This window comes from Solea solea, chromosome 17, assembly GCF_958295425.1.
Source record: "Solea solea chromosome 17, fSolSol10.1, whole genome shotgun sequence".
Lineage (NCBI taxonomy): Eukaryota > Metazoa > Chordata > Actinopteri > Pleuronectiformes > Soleidae > Solea > Solea solea.
In genome coordinates, this window is record NC_081150.1 from 8,346,920 (window position 1) to 8,368,524 (window position 21,605).

General features: G+C 41.4%; 1 protein-coding gene across 4 annotated transcripts; it reads left to right on the plus strand.

The window, feature by feature from the left end:
• Positions 1-180: 180 nt before the first annotated feature.
• dpf3 (double PHD fingers 3) lies at positions 181-21,049 on the plus strand. Of its 4 annotated transcripts, XM_058613092.1 has the most exons (12): positions 190-289; positions 7,666-7,826; positions 9,368-9,475; positions 12,317-12,450; positions 12,683-12,778; positions 12,946-13,018; positions 13,502-13,543; positions 14,817-14,954; positions 15,050-15,178; positions 17,552-17,664; positions 18,112-18,193; positions 18,357-21,049. In XM_058613092.1, the coding sequence occupies exons 1-12, from the start codon at positions 258-260 to the stop codon at positions 18,422-18,424; spliced, it is 1,176 nt and encodes a 391-aa protein (XP_058469075.1). In that variant the 5' UTR covers positions 190-257; the 3' UTR covers positions 18,425-21,049. The 4 variants fall into 4 exon arrangements, with proteins under 4 accessions (XP_058469077.1, XP_058469075.1, XP_058469076.1 ...); XM_058613093.1 differs by lacking the exon at positions 13,502-13,543; XM_058613094.1 differs by lacking the exons at positions 17,552-17,664; positions 18,112-18,193; positions 18,357-21,049 and adding an exon at positions 15,938-17,543 and having other exon boundaries at positions 181-289.
• Positions 21,050-21,605: the final 556 nt, after the last annotated feature.

Here is a 21,605-nt window from a genome sequence, read left to right on the forward strand (position 1 = left end):
CCCATTCCAAAACCGCACAAACGGTGTGATGTTCGTGTAAATTCAGACATATGATCATGATAATCTAAAGACGGAGACATTGATTTTGACAGATTTCTCTGAAGCCACGCCCCCTGCCTGCATGCTGCTGTAGTATTGGTGGGGAGGACATTGCCCAGGACTGCATTGGCTGTAGCATTTTTTTTCCTTTCTTTTTTTTCATAAGGGTCCCAAACTATACAGAGATTTGGATTATTACGATACAGTCCTGCAGGGAAATGGCGGCTGTCATTCATAATCCTCTAAAATCGTGAGTAGTTTTTACAAATGTTACATGAAATGACTAAATAGTTAGTTGCATGCATTGGCCGCACTGTAGCGCAGTATAGGGCCAAACGCGCTTTCATATGTGATGCACAAAATGAACACTTTTGTCATGGACAGTCCACGCGTGTCTGTGTCTATGTGTGTTATCTGCAGCCTGTGCGGCTGCCTGGTTTGATACACGTAAAAGCATGCACAGCTGAGTATGTCCACAACCCGCGCGTAAAAAAAGCTCTGCATCTCACTCCACTTGGTCGAGAAAAAGTTGAAATCGCCTACATTCGGATTTTACAGAACAGCACTGACTGAAAACTTTGCACGCGGTGCTCTTTGTGCGTGCGAGACGCGTGTATTTGCAGATCATTTTATACAATTAGCGTCTCAAAGCGCTCATGTAGACACTGCGCGGCTCGTGCTGTCAAACAGATGCACACAAAGCATCGCGGATGCTGACCCTGTTTCATGCTCGTATGACAAATCTGCAGCGTGTAATAGTGATGTAAGGGCTTGCAGTTTCCCTAAAGATGTGTATATCTGGTGACTTTTGATGCTGCACTCTAATAATGTGTGTAAACGTCTGCCACGGATCTGCATAATTTATGCTGAATGTTATTTTTTAATATGCAAACATCGCCAAATATGAAAAAAAATATGTCAAGCTGTGAATGAGCTGAGATTCATTTGTAACTTTCAGTTCAGTTGTATCTACCTAAAGCGAGTAAAGATTATTTACTGTTAAGCAACACCATAAAAGTCTAAATTTGCATAATAAATGAATAAATAATAAGGACACACTGCACACCACAGCAACAGTGATACAATTGTTATAAAATAGTGATAACATTTTTGTGAATGGTCTGTGTCTATGCAGGCTGACAGCAGTTGTTTACTATCAATAATGTGGAATGTGCAGGGTTATGACAGTTTAAGAAAATCTGTTGTGAAGACCTTAAATCAGTGTTTTAACTAAACAAAGCGTCATACATGCCATCTGGTCTGCTTTTTATGGAAAAAAAAATGTTGCCACAAACATATCCTGTGAGCTTAAAGCTGCAAAACAGATCAGACTGTAGATAGAGAGAGTGTAGGTATATGTGTGTATTTGTGTTTTTTGCTGTTGTGCATGTAGAGCAGCAGATTAGAAGCGTCCCAGTATTTTCCTGGGTCCATCTGTTGACAGAATGAGAGAGGTCAAGAAAGAAAGTCTGCAAAGATAGAGGGTGGGAACCCCATCTGCCCTTCATATAGGGTAATACTTTCCCCTAACGCATACATTATAAGAAACGAAAAACATGTATGACTATAATAAAATCATAATAAATAAAAGGAAACTGTCCAAAACTGTATCGGCGTGTGTAGGAGTGCAAGAGCCAATATTGAATTACCATCATGGGAAATGATGTTGTGGTCCACTTTTCCAGGCAGTGCAGTTGTGTGAATTCACTGTCTGCTTGAAACAATGGGACGAACTTGTCATCTGTCCCCAGGATGTGGCCGGCAAATCATGTGCAGTCAATAAGGACAACGTAGTGATCTGGCCCTCCTCTCCCACCAGTGTTCAGCCTTTAAACAATGAATTACAATCGTAGGCTGGCAGTAAATACGTCTGAATCGCTCGACCCATTCAGTCATATTTAACCATCCAGATTTACTTGATTTATTTTAAATCTCTTTTTTACAAAGGCTTCTTTGTGATTAAGAGGAAGGCAGCCATGTTTGATGGGACTAAATGAAGAGCTGACATGAAAAGTATTCAAATGAGCAGCATAATTCATATGCAGAGATTTATGTGTGTGTGCATATTTCTGTGTCCTTTTAGCTTCTCTCTTGTCATTAGGTCTGGATTTACAGTGAACCAAATTTGTTCCTGGGAATGGCTTAAAAAGATGATATGGATACAATTTGTATTGGACAAGGGAGGAGGGTCAGTGCGTTTGGAATTGTGTTTTTATTGTGTGTATTTGTTACATGCGTGGGCGGTTGTTCAACCATGCGCCCCTCCCCCAATTGGCTTGAGTGATGGAGGTTGGGGCGTGCGTGTGTGTGTGTGTATGGGGTGGGAGCTGTGGTGGGGTGTCTGCCCGACTAAATTTACTGCGTACATTTGTACTACATCCTCAGCACACAGGGGCAAACCCTGGCCTTTGTCTATATGAGGGAATGGGAATGTCCAGGAATGGTTTCCAGACATGGGGAATTATATGTCCAGGAACATTTTCTTTTTTTCTTTTTTTTTTTTAAATGGAAAGCTCCTTGCAGGGATCAGTCCCCCCTTTTTCTCTGCTCTGCACATAGAGAATACTAATATCCCTGTGTGTATGTGCAGATAAGTGAGATGTGAGTGCATGCAATTCTTCACATATAAATTATTCATCTTGTATTCTGTTTTGACACATATTCTCATATTTCCTCCAGTTACCCCATGCTAAGTTGAAATGAGTTATCGTTCAGCGCATGTCTCCAGCTCTCACTCACCTCACCCACTTTCAGTGTCTCTCCCCCCCACCATCACACACAGTAAAACAACAGCAGGATCTAAATCAGGGTTTTCCCGTTGCAGCACTGTTTCCTTTTCAGCTGCTTGCTCGAGCTCTCCCCTTTCCCCCCAACTCAGACTGCACTCTGTACATTTCCCCTTTATTCCCTTTGTGTGTCTGTTTGTACATGAAAGAGAGCGTGCGTGTGTGTGTGTGTGTGTGTGTGTGTGAGCACATGGGCCTATACACATTCGTGACTCGGGAGAGAAAATGAGTGTGACAGGGTTTGAAAGGGAACACGTGTGTGCCCCGGGACACATCGGACCCCTCCTCTTCCCTGCCTCCTTAGCTCCTCCTTCTCCTCTTTGCTTGTGTCTTCCTCCTCTCACTGTGTTGCTTACTAAACGTCTCAAAGAAGCATATCAGTGTGCCCATATGCTGTTGCCCTAGCCTGCACTTCCTTTGGGGCCTCTTACTTATTCCAATCCCAAACTGGTTTTCATCTCCTCTCACTATCTTTGTGAAAAAAAAACACACTATTCCCACATAATAGCTGTTATTCACATTTCCTGATAGGCAAACCTGCAAAAGCTTCATTACAAAGATGTGTCTGTGCAAAGTAATAATTATGTTTTCTTATAAACTTAACATGTTTACATTAACATCCATCCATTTTCTAATGCTTTATCCTCCACAGGAGGGTCGCAGGGGTTTGTTTACATTATAATAACAAAAAAAAAGATTATTCTTTATGTGTCTGTGTCAGACTGTCCTCCCCTTAATTTATTTTGCAGACCCTAAGGACCTGAAGTGGTTTCACGGATGCTCTGACATATGCCATCAGTGAAGCTTTCACTTTAGAGCAGAGATGCTTTTAAAATGATTGATATGGCAACATCTCCTGGAAATCTGTAGCACTTTTTGCTTTAATGCAATGCAAAAAGGATACTTATGATAAATGAAATGGTCTAAAATGTCAGACAGCTGAAATGTTGCAGCAAATAGAATGTAGCATTTATAATGCCGTATAAAGATAATGAGAAGTGATTAAAACAAATTGGCAAATTTAATTATGGTGATTATTTCACCAATAACACAATGTGTCACAATGCGTCACATTCAACTAATCAAAAGAGCAGTAGAATGATTTATTATGCCACTAATCAGTGCTTTCATTTATTAATTATTCTAGTTAGGGAGTGTGAGAAGAAGGAACTGTGAGCCATATGTGAAATACATAGAGTAAGATTAAGATTAATGGAGAGAGGGTTGACCGCAGACATGTAAACTGATCAACAGAACTTCCACTCAACCTCGAGGGTTAGATTGAAAAGGAAAAGTGATTCTTAGGTTGTCACTGTGTGTAAACCTAAATCTGGTTACACAGTCACGTTATGGGCACTTGTCTTAATTACTACATTTTAAGGTGAAAATGTGTTTTACAGTTAGGGTTAGGTTATTGTTAGGTCAGGATTAGGTCTGTAGTAATTATGGTTAAGATTTGAGTAAGTCTCCACGAAATGAATGCAAGTCATTGCAATGTCCTCATGGAAACCAGACTGTATGCGTGTGTGTGCTTGTATGTTTACCTTTTCTGGCATAAACAGGGACCCTGTCAGGACCTGCTGTCCTCATAGAGACCAGGACCTGGTCCTAATGAGGCAGAACCTCTTTTCTGAGGAACTGGTTAAGTCTAGGGCTAAGATTAGAATTGTGGTTAGGATAAGGTTAGGTTTATGTTTAAGGTTTGGGATAACTCTCTGGCCAAACAAAATACAATGTGGATTTTCCTCTCCTCTCCACTGACATGTAAACATCTAGCATCGGTTGATAAAATTACTCATTACTTCTTCTTTACATAGATATATGATATAAGAGTGACCATCAAATACAAAGCCTCTCTACTGCAGAGTGGTGAAACCACACACACACACACACGCATACACCACAACTGCAGATTCCATCAGTAACCAGGAAGCTGTTGACCAAAAGGAATGTGTTCCCTGACATGCAAAAATCAACTTACATAAACAAAATCACTATAATCAGCCACACAGTCGAGCCCCGCACAGACTTCAGAATTGGGTTCAGCGGGGTGGGGAGGGGCGTCGTATGTCTCAGAACATGCATCTCATAGACAGATGGTATTAGAGTCACGCACATACACACATACGCCAGGAAACACCCACTACTTCACTTTACTTCTCTCTTAACCAAATGCACAGACAGATCACACAGACAAATGTGCATTAGGCAGACAAGCAGGCCCGAACCTTTCCTGATGTAAGAGTTTATGAAGCTTGTCTGGGGATGTTACACAGGCTAGAAACGGGACGGTAACATATAGGCAACGCAGGATGACATAGGGAGGAAAGACACATGAGGAGAAATGCCTGTTGGCCTACACACACACATACACAAACACACATGCCTAAGTTCAGGGAACAAAGAGTGACAGCAGAGATAACACTTTACCTCTGGGAATGTGAGTTATGTGACAGGCAGTCTCTCTTCTGGAGATTTGGACGTGACTAAATCACTGTGACTGCCAGTTTGTCATACTGCAAAAAAAAAAGATGTAGTACCAAAAACACCAGCTGCTCTCCTCATTTCTAAAGATCTTCTGACAAAAGCATCAGGCAGTTCACCGCCATGTGTTATACACAGTCTACACTTACTGTGGCACTATACTTTTAACCTTTGCTGCTGCTTCACCTGTGATTTATTTGGACTCTAAACAGTGATGTAAATACAGACATCCTTGGTTTGGATGACTTCTTATGTCCTTCACTACACAATCCTGATGTATCTGTTGATCCTCATAAAAAATGAATTCATACCTAAATGATTAGTTCCACATTTCCAGAAATGTGCTCATTTGGTTGTTGCCAGTAGATAATTCAGAAGAGACACATATTCCACTGTCATATCTGTTCAGTAACATGATGCTGAAGACCAATGTTAGTTTAGTATAAAGTCTGAAAACAGCTGCCTTGTTCTCTCTGACATCACTACAAAGTTATTTTTTGTAACAGTCTTATTACAGAAGGAATACATCTACATTATTCCCTCATCTTCCATCACATGTTGTCACATCACTTATTCAAATGTCTTAAACCGTTGTCCAGATGTGGTAATAGTCAAAAAAGCTGAGGTGTAATTCAGATTTACAAGTGTAAATGGTAAATTTTACTGAAATTATTTTCATAGCTTTTCTGAAACGTTTCCCTTTTTTCTTTCGTCCTTCACATGCAGTACCTGGTTCACTCTGCCCTCTCGTCCATCTTCCGCCCTTCCCCCTGTCCTTTTCCTCCCTCCCTCCATCCACTCTCCTGCTCCCTCAGCTCCCAAACACTGCACATCTTTGTGAGATTCAGTGTGACCAGAGTGCTGGTCTTTGTCCAGCCTGGCATTCTTTACATATCTATGTAGAAAATCCACACAGCACCAGCATTTCTGCTCTGGCAGATAAACTTGGAAGCACATAAACAGAGAGGCAGATCGTATTGCTTTGGGTTTATTCTAGCACTTTTACTTTCTCTCTTTTTTTAAAACCTCCCTGCCAACTTTATGTTCACTTAAATAAGGACAATATCTGGAAATTTAACACAAGATACTATCTATAAGGCAGCTGCTCCTGAAGCTTTGTCACATGTGGTCAAATCTCATTAGAATTATGTAATCTCTACTGTACTCTCTGGATTTCAGCTACGTAATTAAATATTGAGTAACTCACGGTGGATATTTCCTCTGTGGCAGAGTTAATGTTGTCATGATCTCAGCAGCAGAGATCTTCTATACTGAGACTGTGGCGGTTATTAGTGGCTTACATGCTGGTGGACTATCTGTGTGGGTGTACCTGTGTCTAGCCCATCTGTTGAGTGGACTTCAATTTAGCAGCCCTCATCTATCAGTTTGACAGGATGAAGATGTTTAAAACATTTCTTCTCCTCTCATGGCTCATAATTATTTCCTGTACACACAGTCCTTACTGTGTCCCCCCCCCTGTTTACACTTTCCTTTTCAGCCCAGCTTCATTCTGCTTCTGATGTGTTCACCATGTCCAGACTTTGCACAACAAACCAAGTGAAAAAACTAAGAAAATTCAAAATGTGTTTTTACCAGAGTTATGTTCATCCGGACTGAAGAGGCCTACTCATTCTTACTTCACGGACTGTGTCAACTCCTCAGCCTCCTCTGTTGGGGGGCGAGGTGGTGCCGGACCCAAGAGCAGGCAGGCGTAGACAGTAGGCAGTTTAACAGTTTATTGATGAATGGGTTAACAGATGAACAATGCAGGAACCGGAGGTGAAGGCTGAGATCAGATCCAGACGGCGGAGAAGGAAAGCGTCAGTGGCAGCATGCACGCGGGAGGAAGTTCTGAGCACAGGAGTTAACAAAGCAAATAACTAAGCACTAGAGAACTAAGATATCCTCAAGAGAGCCGTGACGTTTGCCACACAGAGGTCTGTAACAATCTGACAAGGAGAGGCTGGAGAACCAGGAAATAAGTAGAGGTGTTTGATGATTAGATTGGGAGCAGGTGTGCTCCCACCGCAGGTGAACTGATTGCATGCAGAGATGAATGCAGGAGAGAAAGGAGGAGATGTAGGCGGAGATGAAGGCGGAGCATGACATCCTCCGCCCATGTTATTATCATTAACTTACCACAATTATACAGAAAGCAGAAACTGAGGCAGTAATGGATCAGTAATATAATGTTAGCTGGAGGAAACTATTGATTGATGAATGATTGAAGCCGTTATAGTAAACAATTATGAGCTTGATGCATTGCATTAAACAAATCACATTATTATCTGCTCCTTCAGGTTTACCTCACTGTTTATCTGCTACTTTCCCTCTTTCCGTGTCTGTGTGTGTTCAGGCTCGGTGACCAGTTCTATAGGGAGGCCATTGAACACTGCCGCAGCTACAATGCCCGACTTTGTGCCGAGCGCAGTGTGCGTTTACCGTTCCTGGACTCGCAAACGGGGGTGGCACAGAACAACTGCTACATCTGGATGGAAAAGCGCCACCGCCAGCCAGGTGAGAAACAGAACTGCAGGGTCAGATGAACCGATGGAGTAAAACCAAAATTAGAGCTCTTCTGTGTAATCATAAGAGGTGTTAAAACGTGTTCATTGAGTAACTGTGTGTATAACAGGCTGTCACAGTGCAGATAATTATTGGGAAAGCATATGAAGCTCACCAGCATAGAGGTCACTTTTGAGGTTGCTGGGTTCTTGAGTTTTCAAGATCATAACAACAACAAAAATGAGCATAGACATGGTATAAAGAAATAAAGAGTGTGTGTAAGAATTAGTGACATCCTATGGTGAGACTGCAGATTGTCAAATAAAGAATTCCTCTGCTCACCACCTCTCTTCCGCACGAGCATCAGGGAACTAAAGTGACCTTTGCAAACCAGAAAGGATGTAAACACACTTTCACAACTCTCTCCACTCCCTCTCAGTCTGCCATTTTCTCCTTCTTTGTTTACGTATTGGGTTGATGTGGCTGTAGCCTGTACAAATATTTGAAAAAAACAGCTACAGCTACCGGTAAGGACAAAAAATGACTAAAACAATAAAAAAGAATAAAGCTATAAACGATAACAGATAGAAACTGCATGTATACCTTAGATAAGGTACTTACTTTTATTTTATAACATATACAAAGATACTTATGGGTAGAATTTCTGCCAATATGCTCTCCTAAATGTTATCCACTGGACCTTTAATGGGGCTGTTCTGCTCCTGTAATTGATATTTCCTGGAAAATGACGTAGATTCCAGGAGGTCACTGCAAAATCTAACTAACTAATGTTTTCACAGAGTTTACACTCTGCATATGGTGTGATTTATGAGTTATACGAGTAATTAGTCCTGAGACTGACAGTCACATCTGGGTCGCCTGTGCAGCCAAAGGGAACAATCTGCTCTTTACTGGGTGCTGGACACAAATAGACTGCGCTGCATCTCATATGCAAAGCCCTTCAGGCCACACCCTATACTTTGTGGCAGAGCTTACTAACATTATATGCATGTATTCTGGGTTTATCCCTCCCTCTGCCTTTTTTGTGCTCATGCACACATTAACCTCACCACCCCCAACCCCATGTTTCCCCCAAGTTAGGGGAGGAATATGATTAGAATATGATTACACACGAGAGGGGAGATAAACTAGAACAAACCTGTTTGCTGACATACTGACAATTATTTAAATGAATTGGAGCTAAATGGGATGTGGCTGATAGCTAATGTCAACATGATGTCAAGTTTCAACAACAGTGATACTGTACGTGTGATAAACAACCCAAAACATGTTTTTGTGTGAGAAACAGTTGTATGAATATGACCACAACTTGGTTTTGGATCATCAGCCCGAAATTGGCGCATGTTAAGTGCACTATTGTGCATGTGGTTGATTGAATATGTGTGGAGGAGTCTCAGTGCAGGTTTTGTCAAAAAGTCCAGCTCACCCAAGGTAGTTAAAGCTCTTCCTGTGTGCCTGTGTGTCTGCATGTGTGTACATTTACCATTTCTCTCTCTCTCTGTGTGTGTGTGTGTGTGTGTGTGTTTACCCAGGCCAGGCAGCAGGACAGATGTATACCTACCCTGCTCGATGCTGGAGAAAGAAGAGGAGACTCCACCCTCCTCTGGATCCCCAGCTCCGCCTGTGTGAACTGCGACTAGGTAAGACACAAACCCCACACACAGCCCAGCAGCACATTGACTTGCCTATACAGTGAAAAGCCATAGCCACAGCCGTACCGACCATGAAATAATATGTGTACGCAGTCATTTCTGTGGTCAAACTGCTGTCCCTTTGATGCGCACATGCAGTATATGTTTGTATGTGTGCCCTTAGTGTTCTGGTATTGCTGCACCAAGCCTTCGGTGTTCTGAGTGGCATTAATGCTCACTATCTGACCATCTGGCTCTGGTTAGCCCCGTCTCTCTCGCCAGGTCTCCAGGTTCATTCTCTCTCCTGAATCAATGCCTCCTCTCACTGTTCTCTGGCAGCAGACACACACACACGACTCTTGCTCCCTGTTACAGCACAGAAGCACCCCGACTGGGCCTCTATAATCATTTATCCATGCGCCATTAGAATGTAAGCGAGTCCAATGAGGTAGAAGTGCGCGTGTGCGTGTGTATATGCATGTATACATGCCTGCATACATGTATATGTGTGTTATAGGGGATTTTAGCAAAGGAATGTCCCAGAAACCTGATACAGGGGCGACATATAGTCAGATCTTTGTTTCTGCTTTGCCACACCATTGTTTCCCCCCTCGCTGTCTTCCAGATGCAATATAATACTCCACAGCTTTAAGAAAAGGACAGAGTCATTATCGGAGTAAAGGAGAAGAAAGTCACAAGAGCTGCAAACACTCAAACCACCCAGCAAACAACCGAAGAGAAAGAAAACTATAGTGATATGCTGTGCAGCTAGCAAGGGCACGAACGCCTTTGAAGCCAAGTATGAAAATATTGAAATCTACAGTTTTGTTTTTCTGAGATCCAATTCTCGACTTTGGCCCAGATATCTATCATAACACGACAGAGGAATGTGAGTGCTCCTCTCTTGGGCTAGTTGAAATGCTTTGTGTTTATTTAATGCTTCCTGAGCAGAGAGTCTTTTTCTGTGTGCGTGAAGATATACAAAGGCTCTGTCGCAAAGGTTACTTTGACAGAGTTGGAAACCTGAACTTAACTCCTTGTTTTTGTAGATTCTTGACTCTGCCTTTAATGCCACAGCTCAGGTGGGTGGGTGGGTGGCTGGAGGCTGTGCTGCAGCAGCCATTTTACTCTTCTCAGTATAAACGCCCTGTTTAAAACTGTAGTGCATAACCTTTAAGTGCAAACAGGTTAGAGTATGACTGAAAACACAGAGTAGAGTAGAGCCTATGGAAAGTTTCAGAAGTGAAATCCACTGCTCCAAAAACATTTTACATTCAGCAGTTTGACAAGATAAACACTTCCATGCTGCCACTGTATACACACAAATGCTCCCTCAGTCGGGTCTGATAAGGGCCAAGTCATACTTTCCACATCCACTTGTCTGTGTCTGCCTGACGTAAATTACGTCATCCGCTCATTTCTGTGTTGTCCACACGGACCCTAACCCATGCATTCTCCAATAGCTCAACACTATACACTGCAGTTGGTGTTGCACTCTCAGTTTTGGTCAAAAGAGACAATAACAAAGGACTAGGCTGAAAAAGAATGTATGGAACCACTGGCATGTACGCACAAGTGGACGTGTGAAGTGGCCGCTCACAGGCGCGGAGCATGATATGTATGACCTGCCCTCAATATTTCTTGACAGAGCCTGTTTTCAGATGAAGGATGCAGATGTGTCTGTTCATGCAGGCCAAACAGAGGCAGAATAACAACATCAGCAACAACAATCACCAAAGGTTACACACTGCAGCTTTTGATGTGTGTTAAAAATGAAAAGTTGCAAGCAAATGTGTGAGGTGAGATGAAACTGAGGACTGTTTGCTGACATTTCTGGGACGTTTATTTGGGGATGGTGCCACTCTTTTGACATTTAGGAGGAATATAAAATGATTTAACCGTATTTGAGTGTGTGCTTGTGTGTGTTCGGAATGGCAGAACACTCAGGTTCACTTATTCAAAGGAAAATGGTATTTATTGTAAAATATTTGGTTGTTAACAGAGAGCAGGGCTGAAGAAGGAGGCGAAGAAGAGGAAATAAAAGAGGAGACAACATGGGAGAGCAGCTCAATAAGAGTCTTACAGCCTCTGTAGCTCTGCCTTTTATATCAAATCCCTTCTTCCTTTCTGTATTCATTGTGGTATTAGAGTTCAAAGACGGGGAAAGATTGCTGTTGCTGAAGCAAGTTCATCTCCACAGAAATCAAAAGAAGAAGCGAAAAGAAAGATGAAACAGACTGGAAGAGAGAGTGAAATATAAGCCATGCTTACAAGAGGTGTTACTTTACATCTTTGGTTCATCATGTCCTTTGCTGCGCTGCACCTGGTGCACCTCATTTATTAGACCTGCTACGCTGCCATGTCACTGTTACTGGGATTCTCTTTCAAGTTTCCCTTGCTTTGTTGTCCCATCTACACTTAAAACTGGCTTGTTTCTCACCCAGAACTGAGCTCTTTGAAAGTCATGTGATTTGACATGAAGCTGGTTTTGCAGGTACCTCAAAGAGGAAGTGTATTTGTATAAAACATGCAATGTTGCATATGGTCAGCAAACCAATAGACAAAATTGTTAAATATGAATTACAAATTCTACACAAATACACACACCTGCCATATCAAGTGCCCTAGTCTTTCTCTTAAATCCGCTGGTCAAAAATCCAGTTTAATTCTTATTTCATCGAGGTATTTGTTTTCTTTTTGTCTTCCCCGACATGTTTTGTTTCCAGCATGTACGTGGCTTCACAATTCGGTCATGGGTGACACAGGGTTGAAAAAAACCCACCAGGTGTTTTCACCCAAGTTTAAAAATTCCACATAATCCCACTAATTTCAGTGCCATGTCCTCCTCAGAGGCTGAACTGGCCCCCAAGCGTGAGGTGCCCCAAGGGGAAGCCACAGCCCTGGAGGCCCTACTCAGGAGCGACAATCTGCTGGAGAAAAAAAACAACATCGCTAAGGAGGAGGAGACGTTGCTGGAAATACAGGTAGTGTGTTTGTTAAGGCCTGCTTAGGGTCTCACGCAGAGAGATTGGCACCCGTAGATCACATGCCCCTCAGAGGCTTTTGTCTGCAGGTTGCAAAACTCGTCAACAACTAGAAAACTGGTCTGGAGAGTCACACAGTGTGAACCCAAGCGAGGCCTGTTGTGCTCAGTACTTTTAGAAAAACACTGAATGACTCTGGAATCCTTCCCTCCTTTGTGTTCACACTCCGTAGAGAGTACTGGAGGCAGATGAAAATGGAGACGGTTTCCAAGATGACGACGACTTTGAAATGGACACTCCGAAGAGAAAAAACAGAAACCGAGGCAAAGTGAGTATCAGAGATGAAAGCACAGATTTTACACGTGGGAACCTGGTGTAATCAACACAAAATAACATGAGATAATCCACTTAATAAGTAGAGTCTGCAGTGTTTTGTGTTAAATGTCATTAAATAAATAATTAAATATCAGTCGTTGATGTTGATTTTCCTTTCAGAACAGAGGATCAAGTCGCAGGAGGACAGATCCTGCTAACACTGAAGATCAGGATAAACCTTACGTCTGTGACAGTAAGAGGGAGAAGAAAACGTCATTTGCAATCATTTACCACTCATTTGTTTGTGCTGTTTCTGTCAAACTCTTGAAGCTCAAGGAGGTAAATACATTCCTCTCAGAGCTATTAAAAAGGAACATTTGATCATATTGTGATTTTCTTTATGATGTGTTGTCAGGACAACTGTCTCCATATACCAGAAAACAGAGATAATCTTTCAGACAGGTCATTTTCTCTCATCTTCCAACAATAGCCCTCTTCTCTTCTGTTTCTAAGAGCAACCCTCTGCAGCATGAAGAAAGAGTGTTCTGTTAATCCAGACCTGACTGGCATGCCACTTACGTACTTGAACGAAAACCCCAGTAATGGATTGCCATGGGGAGGTGGACAGAGATTATCCACGCTGACTAAGCCTCAAACCAAATGATCTCTCATTCTCATTTTGTGTCTCGTTTCTGTCTTTCCTTTATTGTTTGCTTTTGTGTCTTCTCTGTTCCAGATAGATACAAACAAAAGCATAACTCAAAAAAGACTGAAGAAGGTATCTGTACCTGTCATCACGATTGCCTTTAGTTTCCAGGGACTCCATGAACTCTTTATGATTGGCATTTTTGCTTATGGGCATTTGGTGCAGGAATGGCTGACTGAAAACTAATCCTCTGAAGGTTCCTAATGCTTTCCAATGCTTAATGCAAGTGCAGGCCTCCCTTCCTACAGTGCAAGCATTGCATGACACTAACGCTTCTCCGCGCGCTGTAATGATGCTTTAGAAGCAGCTCAGCTAATCTGGGATGCATGTTTCTTAGTTGACTCTGTAGCTGTGATGTGATCCACGGATGTAGCCATTATAGAAGTGTTGACACTGACAAATGAATTTAGAGACGAGTAGTCTCACACCCAACCAACGAATGTTGAGGCAGAAACGGCTCCACAACAAACACAACTGTAACACACACCAGACTAACTTCTACACAGTCAATTTCGCAGTGTTAAATATGCAGTGTCAAAGTCCAGTGACTCTTACAGAGTTATTACAACAACAGATTGAGTAGAAAGAGTTAATTAAACACCAATACACCAAATACACTCGGACACAGTGTTGATTTAACACTGCAACATTTACTGTGTACAATGGCAACAGCTTCAATGACTGTGAAGAAGCCTCACTTATTCAAAATGTAGTGCGATGTTAGACTAGATTATTTTATTTTTAGTGCACAAAATGCTTTGCACATTATATTTGCATATTGAATAATGAGGCCATAGTGCAGTAACAACAGAAGAAAGTGTGTTTCAGTACATGCGCATTTGTGCCATTCTGTCCCGGTAAAGATTTTCCGTACGTTATCTGAATTATAATTATTTAGCATCACAACACAAACTGAATTGAACAGTTAGTTGGGCATGTTTGGCACAAATACACATAGTGTTACACTTCTACTAAACAGCAAACATAACTGAGCCACAGACGTCATTATTTGTTGAAATAGGCAGATTCTTTTGACGCGCCTCACTGCAGCTTGCCATAAATTGTATTCAATGTTATATTGACTGTGACACATTTCTAGGTCTTCGCAGTAACTACTGGGCTTGCAAAAACAGTTTGGTATGGTATTATACGATGAAATGCTTCTATTTGGATTTGTGCAGTGTGCTAATACTGACAGTGAGTTCAAATATACCTGCAATTTTTTTCATCAGATCTGTTTTTCGTTAGCCAGTGTTGAAAGCTGATTCTGACTTTTTAGTTCAATGTACTGGCTCTGGAAAAGACTTTACATATTTCTAAAAGACCTGTGATATTTTATTTTTAGTCTGTGGAAAGCGCTACAAGAACCGACCTGGCCTGAGCTACCACTACGCCCACACTCACCTGGCAGAGGAAGAGGGCGAGGAGGAGAAAGAACCAGAGATGACCCCATCTCCTCCTATGAGTGTGGACAACCACAAACGTAAGAGGCTACTTTGAGCCACACACTTTCGAAATATCCTATCCCTAATGCTGACAGCAATGCCTTCAAGTATGTAAGCCTGTATTTACCGACAGCTCAGAAGGGTCCTGATGGTTCCATCATCCCCAACGACTACTGTGACTTCTGCCTGGGGGACCAGGACTCCAACAGGAAGACGGGTCAGGCTGAGGAGCTGGTGTCCTGCTCTGACTGTGGACGATCTGGTGAGTCCCCAACCAATCATCCATTACATCACTGTTTGTCGTTGTCCATATTTTACTTTAAATAAATAAATGAATAAATAAAGGTTTTTACAAGTTAGTTGTCTGCTGGATTGATACTTTAATGTATGTCAGTTACACACCTCAGTTTTGTTTTGCTTCACTTCCCTTTGATCCAGTCTTGTTCATGTTTATTTCTTGCTTTCTTGCAGTGTTTATCTCTGTTACGCGCACTATGCCGTTATCACAAAGTCTAGAAATCAGTCCACTTTGCCAAAATACAGCCTAAGTCATCTTTGTTCAAACCAGCTTTTGTCTTAAGATGACAATGATTTCATACAAATGAAGTTCCAGTGGGTTATCAATGAGCCATGTAGACCAGAAGAACTGAGAGCCAATTCCATTGAAGATATTATTGATTCATCAGCTCCTCTGCTTGCTTCCATTTTGCATGTTTCTCCATATCAACCTTGTCCATCAGTGAGATCTTCTGCTTTTTGATGTCATGATTTCACTCTTTTGTTGCTGAGTTTTCATGCTTTATTACACAATTGGCTGCAATGTTTTGTTCCTTCCCCACCCTTTTTGTTCTTAGAATAGTCAAAGCCACTGCTGGATATCTCAAAAAAAATGTTTCTCGAGTCAGCTCAACCACGACTAAGATCCTCACCTCAGTGAGTGAGAAGTTTTCCTGCTACGGTGCTAGTGTGTGAGTGTGTGGACCTTGTCTGTTTTGCTCTGACGCTGATGTTTTCATGGTAGCTGGAAGAGGAGGAGTGAAGAAGGATGGGAGAAAGATGAGTGCTCTAGAAGAGTTGTTCGGCAACGCGTCCGACAGCGAGGCCTCCACATTTCATGGCTTTGAAGAAGCAGAGCTGGAAGACATTTTGTTATCAGATGATGATGTGGCTCACAGCTGATATCAGGACAGCGTGACCAGTTGGACCTTGTGGCAACAAAAAATTACTTTCTCATTAAATATTTCCTGAAGGACTCAAATCCCGGACTTCTGTGGCTCACCTTGAAGACACATCGACCCGGATTTCTTTGAATGAAAAAGCAGGCTGCTTCTTGAAAACTTTGTCTCATATGGATACAATGGCTTTTTTTTCCCCCAAAAAAACCAAAAACATTCTCATATGGATATTACTGTTATGACATTTTCCATAAAAAAATGAAACCCCACACTCTTGACCTTGCTGTCATCAGATAAATAAAAGATAAATATCAAGCATGTTGGACAAGAGAAAAGTGAGTAAAATACTGGCCGATAATGTGGAGGGGAGAGGGTTGAACGTGGATTTTTGAGTCACTTCATTGGCTAGAGGACAGAGGACAGATAGCCAAGAGGTAAGAACCTATCAGCACTTAATTGCTCCTCTCTTTCTTTGAGGACTACATTTTCTTTCTTACGTTAATAAATGCTGAGTGGAAATACAGTAATTATTCTAATTCCCCATGTTTATTTGAGAGGCAGACAGCAGCTGTTGTGTTTTTTAATGATTAAAACAAGTTCTCTGATTTCTCATCATCTGAAATGTTAATATTTTCTGGTTCCCTGCTTTAAATTCTACTCACATTTGTCTTTAGTCACTAGCTGATTGGGGAATATTCAGTACTTGCTGCTGCTTTCCCAGTCTAGATATAAATCATTTCATCCTTAATTATGGTTGATTCATGGCTCATTGATACCTGGGGTGGCTCAGATAACTGTGATCATTGGTTGCTGACAGTATTGTGAGGCAAACACCATTCTTAAAGTATTGTTTACTTTATGGAGGAAATGATATACTGCCCAACTGTGTTAACCCCCCCCGCACACCCACATTAAGCTTTTCCTCACATACATAATCACTTGTCTTTTGTCTCTAGATTGCTCTTGATGCTAAATGTTAAACAGCTGTGTGAACCTTCTGTCTAAATCACAGACAGACACAGACTTGTTGTTATTAGACTGAGGGATCCTTGTTCGACCGAGGGCCTCTCTGAGTTTGCATGTTCTCCCCGTGTGAACGTGGGTTCTCCAGTTCCCTCTCGACATGCCGAGGTTAATTAGACACTTAAAATTGACTGTAGGTGTGAGTGTGGGAGTGAAGCAGTAGAGGGTGAATGGATGAAACATATTGTAATGACTAATCCCTGTCTTAAAGTAAAAAAAAAACAACAATTTTAATTTCAACAGTGTATGTATAATATACGTGTAATGTATAATGTTATAAAGCCTTGAAAGCCTGAAGCCAACACTAGGTCAAATAGATCCAGCAGTAGATTTGACCTGACCTTTGATCTGACTTTGCTTTGTAAACCCACTCTTTCCTCCCTTCCCTCATTCTTCTCCTCTCTCCTCTCTCCTCTCTCCTCTCCGCCCCTTCGTAGGTCACCCTACGTGCCTGCAGTTCACGGACAACATGATGCAGGCGGTGACGACGTACCAGTGGCAGTGCATCGAGTGCAAGTCTTGCAGCCTGTGTGGAACCTCAGAGAATGATGTATGTGTCCTGTAGCAGAGGGAAGGGGAGGCTCGAATGAACGGCCAAATGTTATTGCAAGATTTCCTTTTGAATTTTTCTTTGAACTGCGTTGAATTGGATATGTTTTCTTTTAATACCATGACCTTTCCACCAGCCAGTCTTCAGCCTGCCAATGCCAGGCTGATGCTTTTAAGTTCATGTGAAAAGGTTTTATTTTTCATTATGAAATCATAACTCAGTGATTCTTTAATATATTCCTTGTTGAACAAAAGCTGTATTGTCATGTATTATTAACCTTTTGTTAGGGTTACGGTTGGCAGCCATGTCAGCCTTTTGTCTTGCACATTTTTACATAAATATAGAACATATTGATCTACAGAACAATTTATTTTTCTGCCCCCCGCCCCTGTGCACATTTCATACTTTATTTATTTACGTGCGTTTGATTGTGTGCTGCTTGTGCAGGACCAGCTGCTGTTCTGTGACGACTGTGACAGAGGATACCACATGTACTGCCTGAAGCCTCCAATGACCCAGCCTCCAGAAGGTACAGCAGCCAAGAGCCATTCTCATATAGTTGTTATTATTACATCAGTGAATGACTATTATATGAACTGTACGTTGTAGACAGGCAAAGACTATATATGGAAAAATAGCAAGGACAATGATGATTTCAGCCTCCCTCTGATTATCTCTCTCTGTCCTCTCAGGGACCTGGAGCTGTCACTTGTGTCTCGACCTTTTAAAGGACAAGGCCTCAGCTCATGGAGAAGCATAATGACGTCGCGGCTCATCTTCACTGCACGCATATACATACACACACACACACAACATATATTTGTACATATACATGTAATTGACACATATGAGCAAAAGCTTTATCTCACAGAGAATTAGACACACACTCGGATTAAAACACACACACACACACACACACACACTTCAGTGCATTAGCAGGCTCAGGGCAGTTTCCTGTGTGAGGCGCATAAATCCTCTACCTCTCATGGCCGAACAACACTCCAGATGCGAACGCCATCAACATGCAATCTCAACCAGAAGTCAGCTTAGAGCAGGTCGGCCATTCAGTCTCTTCTCTACCTCACCACTCAGCAGATGGCAGGAATCCAAAAGCAGGATTGAAAAAAGAGTCAATTCTGTTCTGTGTAGTGCGTGTAGACTGTTGAAACTGGAAACTGGTTTTAATATTCAGGCACATCAGTGTGTTTTTGGCTTATAGAAAAGAACTGAAAATACAAATAAGGATTTCATTTAGAGCACTGATGGATCATAATGAACTCTTTTATACTAGACCACATGAAGTTACACCAGCTACCTGCTTTAACGTGGTGTGCATTCATTTTAGACCGAGCATCTGGATGTTTTCCTCCTGATTTGACTTATTTTGAGTGTGATTTGGACCATGCTGCCGTCTGCTGAGGCGGTTTCACTTGGTGTTCCAGCTCTACAGTAGGGGAACCTGAGTGGGTTTGACTGATGTTTGTTTAAATTTCTCCCTCCAGTCTCTACTACCAGTCTCTCCTGTTTAAACTTTCCAGTGACATTCCTGATTTCATTTCTGGACAGACTCAATGTTAGATTTGTCACCGTGCACAGTATTTGTAAAGCTTGGTGAAATTTATATCCAATGCTAAGAGGAAATGGGGAGATAAAACAGCCTTGACTATAATTCCCGTTAGAGCATGTTGACATTTAAATCCATGTCTGTTTTCTGTACTCATGCAGTTACTGGGTCACCATTTTAACATATCTTTAAATAGGTGATGAAACATCTATTTATGCTTTGTCTGTAATGGTCAATTATTACTGTCACGGAGATCATTATTATTGTAAATCAGTGGTTCCCAGACCTTTACTGTCATGTACCCTGTGGATACCATGAAGCTCACTGGCCCTTCACCTCACCTATAGAGTGTTTGTAAAAATGGATACAGTCCTCTGGTTTCAGAGCAAAATCCTGTTGTGAAGCCTTTAGATTCACAATTTAACCAGTGCCATGTCAGTCATTGATACGTCACATGCAACCAGGCACCCATTAGACAATACAGCTGTCAATTATAGTGGTTTCTACACACATGTACCCTACTTTATCATCTATTTTCTTCAAAATTGAAACATTATTTACTTATCTTCTACTGTACAAGACCTGAAACTATGAATTGAGACCATGAAGTTTTTTGCAACCAGAGGAGCTGCCCCCGGTGGCTATTCAATACATCGTTGCTTCCAGGTTAGCCCCATCTGGCAACACAGAAGACCACGTTCACTTTATGGTATGTGACCCCACCACAGCCAAACATGCAAATAAGTAGCATTTTTCAAGTTGATGCTGAAATAACAGTGAGATAAACATGAACTGCATTATGTTTTTTCTCTTTAACATCATGTTAAACAGACACAGGGGAAACAACAAGAGCGTCATTCAAGAAATGACTACAATGTGTAGTATTTAACCCTTTGATAAGCTCTGCTCTGCCTCAGTGACTGTTACTGAACCTGGATTTTATTTTCAGCCGATTGATTTTAAACAAGAGCACTGTCACAAGGTTGAATGGCTATCTACTGTATGTACTAAATGTGGCTCAGAAGAAGCTACAGTTACAGGCAGTGTCAGGCAGATGTTAATGTACTTCTGGACTCCGAAAGGAATCTTGGCTTCAATGAAACACGATCCAGTCCCGATCAGGGATGTCTCTGACCCGTAACCTCACATAATGTTTCTTGGAAAGGTGGAAGTATAGATTACAAGCCCATGGTTCGGGAACCACTGCTGCAAGTTAACCAGTGCAGCATTTGTATCATCGTCAACTCTCCCAAGTATTACTGTGTTAAACGGTCTGTCTGTGTCCAAAGTGTACAGTATTTACTGGTGTGTCTGGAAGCTGGCACAGTTTATGTGACAACTGTAATTTATGTAGTCATAATCAGATTTATTCTGGATATTCTGCATTTGTTTTGTCATATGAGTAAGTGGTTTGCTGGTAGTTAAGTGTTTGAAATTCCATCAATGCAATTTCTTTATGTTTTTGTAGTTAGCAAACGTTTTGGCAGCACGTTCGGTAATGAACCTCCTTAAAATACAAGCCTTGACAGGATAACACATTCTGTATTTGTGTTTTGTTATTGTAAGTTTGTGTTTGACTTTGCTTTTCCACCGACAATCATGAGTTAGCATAGATTTACGATGTTGATAATGTTTAGAGGGTTTTTGTATTGTGCTTTTTTCATGCCGGGTGTAACAAACCCCCTTTGTGTCTTACTTTTGAAAATGTCTTGGATGTCATTCTGATTTGATACCATCACCTAGGGTGATACACATTGTATGTTGTGTTTTGTTAAAGTAAATGTTACAGATTTTTGTTGAAATAAAAACATTTCCAAAATGTGTTGTCGTTGCTGTTTAAAATGAGCCAGCCAATCAGGCAGGATTCCCCGTCATTCCTTCTGCCTGGCAACATCTTTTGCATGTGGACACGTTTAGTCCATTAAAGGCATCAGATTAAACTGCATTTGACTGTCTTTTCCATTATTACTCTATGCCGTGCTGCTTGGATAATACAGTGGTTTTTCAAACATTTCAAAGTATTTTTTTCCCACACTGAATGACAAGAAACTGAATAAAATTATTTCTCATGTAAATTAGCCAGGTTTGTATTTTCACCACATCACCACTAGGGGGCACTGTTGGAATGAAGTGGAGCTCCAGGAAATGTTGTGATTTATAGACGAATACTGGTTTCTTTAATAAAATAATCATTTCATAAACATTTTATGTACCAAGAGTTTTATGTAATCTACAACATGCATCATATTTAATAATAATTGAAGCCACGGGACAAAGATAATTGGCACACACTGCACTTTAACCTTCTACAATTACCCCCATAAGCTTCTGTTGATCTATATTTATAGTTCATTATTTTTGCAGTCATTTGAAGTAG

Coding starts and splice junctions, on each gene's coding strand:
- dpf3 (XM_058613092.1), top strand. CDS start 258: ATGGCGGCTGTCATTCATAATCCTCTAAAATC. Junction 12,451..12,682: donor AGACGTTGCTGGAAATACAG/GTAGTGTGTTTG, acceptor CACACTCCGTAG/AGAGTACTGGAGGCAGATGA. Junction 18,194..18,356: donor AATGACCCAGCCTCCAGAAG/GTACAGCAGCCA, acceptor CTGTCCTCTCAG/GGACCTGGAGCTGTCACTTG.